This window comes from Oncorhynchus keta, chromosome 22, assembly GCF_023373465.1.
Source record: "Oncorhynchus keta strain PuntledgeMale-10-30-2019 chromosome 22, Oket_V2, whole genome shotgun sequence".
In the NCBI taxonomy this organism is placed as follows: domain Eukaryota; kingdom Metazoa; phylum Chordata; class Actinopteri; order Salmoniformes; family Salmonidae; genus Oncorhynchus; species Oncorhynchus keta.
The window spans coordinates 8485403-8492410 of NC_068442.1; the positions used below are offsets into that span (position 1 = coordinate 8485403).

The window sequence follows — 7008 nt, forward strand, 5'->3', positions numbered from 1 at the left end:
TACGTTTGGCAGCATGAGTGATGGATGCTTTGCTGCGAAATAGGAAGCTGATTCTAGATTTAATTTTGGATTGGAGATGCTTAATGTGAGTCTGGAAGGAGAATTTACTGTCTAAATAGACACCTAGGTATTTGTAGTTGTCCACATTTTCTAAGTCAGAACCATCCAGAGTAGTGATGCTGGGCGGGGCGGGCAGCTGTGAGCAGCGATCGGTTGAAGAGATAAGGTAGTTGTTGAAATTGTTAGATTACTTGTTAGATATTACTGCACAATCAGAAATAGAAGCACAAGCATTTCGCTACACTCGTATAAACATCTGCTAACCATGTACATGTGACCAATAACATGTCATTTGACTACAGAGTGAAAATGCACTGACATATCAGAGGTATAGGTATAGGCATACCAGTCAGATTTTCTTCATAGAAACTGCCTTCCTCTGATGATCCTGATGGCCCTGGGACATAACCATCTTCACTATTCTCAATACTAGATATCGAGTCATCAGTCTTGTATCCAAGCATAGCTTTGGTCAACTGTATTGCAGAAAAAAGCATCTTAGATAACTAGAGAGATAACACAAAGTATTTGGACTTTTTGATTAGTTATGGCTCTGTGCTCCTCTACTTCACATTTTGTTACAATACAATGAATATGGGATGAAAGTGCAGACTTGCCTGTCTTTGATTTACAAAGCAGATTCACAAGAACGATGTGCTGGTGTTGAATGACACTAACTACGTAAACACTGTCAGTTCTGACCAACGGTTGTGCATCATCAACACATGGACAATCGATCCAGAGGTACTGGCAGCCTCGGTGTATGACATCTAAGGATACAATAATATTAAATTAGTCATGTGCCACTTAGGCAATTGAATATGATTACACAATCCCCAGTATCCTCATTCTAAACAACTGACAAACCTGAGCTTCGGGATTTATTATTTCCTTTTCAAATCTGGCCTACACGTTGAATTATGTTTCTTTTAGAGTTTCCATATGTTTTCTTAGCCTCTGCAGTGCCTTCGTAAAGAAAGACAAGATTCTAAAAGAATGACAAGATTGCTCGGCACACAACAAAGGGGATGGGCTGGGGACACCAATGACTGTTATCATTGACTGAATGAGGTCCCACAAACATCTATTACAAATTCCTTTTTTTAAGACCACTTTCAAGGTAAAAAAAAGCAAGTATAAGCATAACATAAGCACATTATACAAGTTCCTGGATGCAACTAAAGCACATCTGCTTTTATGGATGGACCAAACGAGAAACAGTATGAGTGATATGGCTAAAGGAAGGCATGTGAATTGGCAGTCCTACCAAATTTTACACTTTACACAAGCCTTATTCCTGTTGTGGTGTTTCACTCTTTTGAGTGCAAGCCAAACTAACTAGCAACTTATTTCTCTTTGGGTAAGAAGGGTGATAAAAAAAACTGCCAAAACGTAAATAAAATAATTAAATTAGGCGATTTATTTAAATATTTCAGCACACATGCATGCTTATGACTTGACAAAACAGATGAAAAGGAACTGGCTTTTCTAGCTAGCTTGTAAACCAATTCAAGTTACACTGGCAATATTATTTTCCAATGCATGTAACATTGGGTTAACCACAAACATGTATTCTGAATCAAATACATTCTGACCAATTATGCTAAACTAGCACGCTAACCGTTAGCTAGCACGCTAACCACTAGCTAGCACGCTAATCATTAGCAAGCAGTAAATAAATATAAGGTAAAAACATGCAAAGTAACAATTGCACGTTAATGAATTGTTTGGATGAGCCTACCAATTTCAATCTCATGATGAAGTATATCTGATACAATGCGGCTTTCGGACATTGTCAATGCATGTTGGATTCCACCGAAAGACATACATACATGAGCTAACATTAATTACAAATAAAGACAAAGGGAACATGGATTGCTCGCCAATACACCACATACAATTTTAGTTAACATATTGATTAACAGTTTAGTAAATAGCTTACCTTCTTGCATGAATGCGAACGTCTGCAACCATCCTCCTCTTCCTTTAAAAAACGTGCTGCACAGCTACTTTTGTTGTGATCATGCTCAGGCAGAGACAGGCTTGCCAGGTCAATTTCACATTTCTAATAAATCCAGTGAAAACTCCCTTCAAAGCCTGAAAACGTGCACAATCTCAGCAGATTACAGGGAAATTAATTGATTTAAAAAAAAATATCATGTTGGTAACGGTGCAATATAGTAGTATAAAAACTTGCAGATTTCTGAATATGTGTGCAATATTATTACTGTCACTGTCAAGTTCAGACCTTAGTTCCTTTATTATGTCTTTGTGTTAGTTTGGTCGGGGCGTGAGTTGGGGTGGGTAGTCTATGATCTTTTTTCTATGTTGTATTTCTGTGTTTGGCCTGGTATGGTTCTCAATCAGACGCAGCTGTCGATCGATCGTTGAGAATCATACTTCGGTTGCCTGTTTTCCGCATTTTGGTTATCAGTGATTGTTTTCTATGTCTGTGTTTTCCACACAGAACTGTTTCGGTTTCAATTTGTGTAGGGTTCAGTTTTGATTAAAAATATGAGAACCGTAACCCAGCAGTTATATTAAATCTGCAGCTGTCTGCTTCCCTTACATGTGCAAGTTGAGACAGGGCCTCTTGACTCAAGCAAAGAAACCTTTGGCCAAATATTATGACAAACAAGCCTATTGGTCAGAAAATGTTGTTCAGCATTCTCGCATTTCATAACCACTGTGTTTAGATAGATCCTCATTTCCAATGTTGTAGTACATATAGTTCCACCTTAGAATTTGTCAGTGTTGCTATACACTGAAAACGTGAAGAATTATGACACTAAATTGTGAGTCAGATGTGCCACCTTCAGATTAATACAAATTTGAATCGGAACTTCACTTATATTAGTCCGCTCAGCACTTACCTCTTCTCCTTGGTCAACAAATCAACAAATCCAATGAAGAAATAAACATTCTACTAAAAGGGTATACTTCATAGCTCACAAGAAACCAACAACACACACCATAGATCATTTTCAACTGCAATAAAACTTTATAGAAACAGAATTCTTTGGAACATGGTGATGATAAATTAACATTTGCCTAACTAGAATAACAAGTAGATTAATATTAATCTCTAGTTGATACTGAGGACATATTCTATCATCACACCAGTGTACTAGATACTCTGGATACTCCTAAGGGGTTGAAGCAGTCCATCTTCAGGAAGAGAACACTGTTCGAGAAGCTCCACACCCCAGGGATGAAAGTACTTTGACAGCTTGTGGCTCCTGTTGGGTCTCATAGGAAAAGTCTGTTCCAACAGACTTCCGACAGTAGCTGCTGCTGCTCATGCACAACAGCCTGGATCGGTGGGCACTGGATCATTTCTGTCACCTGCCCTTTGTGGTTTGGGGTTGAAAGGGCAGTGGAGGTACTGGGGTGGCAGATGCTGGGATGATGCTGACTCTCTGGTTCATGGGAGGCCATGAGGTCTCAATAGGGCTCCTGATTGGCGCAGCGGTATAAGGCACTGGTCCCATAGGGCGGCTCACAAGAATTTGTTCTTCACTAACTTCACAATTTAAATAAAGGTTAAGGTGTGTGTGTGTGCGACCCCTTACAACTGTCTTTGCTCCATCTCTTCAGAAAGAGACTCTTCATCCACCTCCAAGATCGAGGGCAGTGATGGAGAGACACACACTGGGAAGAAAGGCCCAGACTTAAAGTTAACGTCCCAGTGAATGGGCTTCACTCTCTTCCTGCGCCCTCGTTGGCTATTCTCCCGCTCGGCCTTGGCACGGGAGGCGGGCATGTGCCACCGCTTGATAGGAGGCTGTTCTGCCAGTGGGACCAAGGGGGTCAAGAGGGTATCAAAGGGGCACTTCTCACCCGCCTGCACGGCTCTCCTATTGGTCAGTAAAGGGGAGTGGTCAGTGCGACCTGTGTGGCTGGGCGTAGGTCTGGTCAGGGGTGACAGCCATCATCTCCACAGACTAAAGTTGGACCACAGAGGAACAACCTCTCAGTGCTACTGAAGGACAGGGGCTCAGAGGGTAATATGATTTGTTTGTCACCCAGTTGTTCCGGTAGCTGCTGGTCCAGCATAGCAGACCGGATCTGTAAGAGCTGGATCCTCTTCGACACACGCCGTGATCTGGAGTTGGCAGGCGGGCTGGCACTGGGGAGGCAGGTGGGGCAGGCACTTGGCTGGAAGGAACCGGAGAAGCAGATGGAGTAGGCACCAGAAGGTCAGGCACATTGCTGACCATTGTGGTAGGCAATGGGATGGCCATCTGGGCAGGGGAGGCTGACACTGCAATGGTTGGCAGCACATGGAAGAAATTGGTGCTCTCCCTCCCATCCATGGAGTTTATAAGATCTAAGGTCTGGTTAGGGAACCTCAGAGTGCTGCCATCAGTATGTCTTGTTATCCTAGCTATCCCGGTCTTGGGTCGAGCCAGGCTTCTGCTGGCCTGGACCTCCGGCTGGAGGACATCCACAGGAGAACATGGCGGCTGCAAGAGGCTGCCGTCGGACAGAGACCGTCTGGCCTGAGCAGGAGGAGAGTGGGGCCTTTGGTCCTGGATGTTAGACCTCTGGAGAGGATTGGCCTGGATCCTGACCTCAGACTGGCTGCATGGAGTCCCAGATAAAGAAGCTACTGCCTTGGCTGCAGTGGAGCATAAATTGGGCCTCCGAGGGATGCTTCCTGATGTCTGTGGTCTGCTGGATTTAACATCTGGCTCCTTCTCGTGGCTGGAGGTAAATGTGCTCCCTCCGGTTTTGGTTTTAACCGGACCCAGACGCTTGCTACCCATCTGTCCCTCCAGCTGCAGACGAGGCGTGCGAGGCACCTTGAGGGTGTTTTTGTTCATTTGGACAATGAGAGAGGTCACAGTGAGCATTGGGAGCTTGATGGGTGGAGTGGCCATTGGAAGCCTTCCCATGTCAGCCCTCTCTTTCGTCACATCCATGTTGTGGAAGTGGGATCGGCTATTCTTTCTCCCTGGCGGCATTGGCTGTAGGACAATATCACTGGCACACCGGACACTGAGGATGTCTGTCAGGCTGTTCTCAGAACTGTTCTGACTGGTCTCTTGTGTCCTAGTCCTGGACTTCCCTCTGTCTTTCATGGCTGTGAGAGTCACAGTGGAGGAGCAAACAACATGTTTGAGAATAAGAATATAGAATAAATTACATATATTACAATAGAATTTGATCAAAGTTGTTATTAATAATAATAAATATAATAATATAATAATAAACTAGTGTTTTTCCACTTTCAAAGGACATTCCAATTCCTGCCAAAATGTTCAGATTTACAGACTAAGGCCTACCTTCAATTTGGACTTCCAGAAAATTTGCACACGTAGGATTTGACTTTACAGTTTGAACAATATATTCTTGAAAACAGAAACACAAGACCACAATACCTAGTTTAAAAAAATACTTTTTTTGTCACAAATCACAAAACATAACAGTTTTTCTTACAGTTATTGATCAAATAAAGTTGTCATAAGATAAAAGTAGTGTATTTGAGATGATTTCATTAAATTATAGGTCCTACCTCAGATATGGAAGAGCATCAATGACCTGTCTATGAAATGTCTATTTTAACAAGAGAATGCTTCATTATGACATCATGTACATTATGACATAGCAGCCATCCACATCATAAAAGTTTGTTAAAACCACTTGAATAGGCATGAAATGTCAAATTAAATACAATAGGCCTAATTCAACAATTGAATAAAAACAATACTTTGACAGTAATTATTCAGTTTATTGTCTTTTATTTTCATTACAGTAGTGGTTTTGAATGAATTAAAATGAGAGTAGGCCTGGTGAGTTTAGTAGAACTCGATCTCTCATTGAACACCTGTGTGGAACGTTCACAGCTGACGCCACAGACACCTTTGAAAGAAATTCACGATTTTAGTTTCATATTCAATTTATCAGCATATATGCACAACAAATAAATTCCCAGTACTCAAATAAATCTGATAATCGCAATTATCTATTTATTAGAGCATCCTCTTAGAATGAGAATCACTGTGGTGTCAATGTTTTTGATTATGTCCAAGTAGGAACATAGCTACAGGTATTTTGACTTCTATACTATAATAGTAGTAGTTGTGTGTGTTTTCTTGTCGTGCATTCGTTTTGAGTCAACGCTAAACCCACAATATGTTGGTCCCATTCGGTATTAGCACCGTCAGCCAATGGGGGAAGTGACATGCCTGATGCCTAAATTGATGTTGTCAACCAAACACATTTCAATTTCACTTTAGAAATACAATAAATAGCCTGTTAATTTGTCGACAAAAAAGTTCATAAATTATATGCTTCAGGTCTCCAACTCAACCAAAAATGAAAGTGAAAGAATGGAATTAAGCCAGTGTCTTAGATTGAAGTATCCAAGCAGTAAATATATCCTTTAAAATGTTGAAATTTGGAAGCGTTGTCAACTAATCACAATTCAATATTACTTTTGTAATACAATAAATAACCATCTTACAAACTAATGTAACAGTATTTATTCAACATTAAAATAAGTAACAGATCTATGGCCACATTTTGAGGCTACTTCGCTCTGGATAAGAGCGTCTGCTTACTTAAATTTAAATGTACTGTAACTATACATTTATTCCTATGTAATGTTCATCATACAAAGCGTGCATGTTCAAGACAGCATGCCTACTGTAGGTTGTGGCGGATCTGTGGAGATATTCACAATTGAATTGTAGAATTTCAAACGACATTGATGACTTGCACCATGTACTTTTAATGTATTCTCAACTTCAAACCAAGTAATTTGGTTTGGCTATTTGATGAAGCACAGTGTGGTTTAGTCGCCAGGGTTGTGGGTGCGATTCCCACGGGTGACCAGTGTGACCGTATGCTAAATGACTCAAATGTAAATAACCAGTGATGGAAAAAGTACTCAATTGTCATACTTGAGTAAAAGTAAAGTTACCTTAGTAGAAAATGACTCAA

At 41.0% G+C, this 7008-nt stretch overlaps 2 protein-coding genes across 20 annotated transcripts in view; both read right to left on the reverse strand.

Annotated features, from left to right (window-relative positions):
* Nucleotides 1-2734, reverse strand: part of LOC118400733 (uncharacterized) — a 126585-nt gene extending 123851 nt beyond the window's left edge. For 3 of the 19 annotated variants that reach the window (XR_008075330.1, XR_008075311.1, XR_008075310.1), the window contains exon 1: nt 2003-2681. Coding sequence is in view for 1 of the 19 variants with exons in the window: in XM_052474733.1 (XP_052330693.1) it covers nt 407-536; nt 742-830; nt 2003-2012 (229 nt within the window). In the remaining 18 variants the exon portion in view is untranslated. The other 16 variants (XR_008075316.1, XR_008075318.1, XR_008075323.1 and 13 more) reach the window with 14 other exon arrangements.
* Nucleotides 2735-3628: 894 nt separating this feature from the next.
* Nucleotides 3629-6297, reverse strand: LOC127910561 (uncharacterized). Its single transcript, XM_052474614.1, has 3 exons — nt 5349-6297; nt 4031-5146; nt 3629-3849 (listed from the first exon to the last, which is right to left on the reverse strand). Exons 2-3 carry the CDS (start codon nt 5142-5144, stop codon nt 3629-3631), a joined length of 1335 nt encoding a protein of 444 aa, XP_052330574.1. The 5' UTR covers nt 5145-5146; nt 5349-6297.
* Nucleotides 6298-7008: the final 711 nt, after the last annotated feature.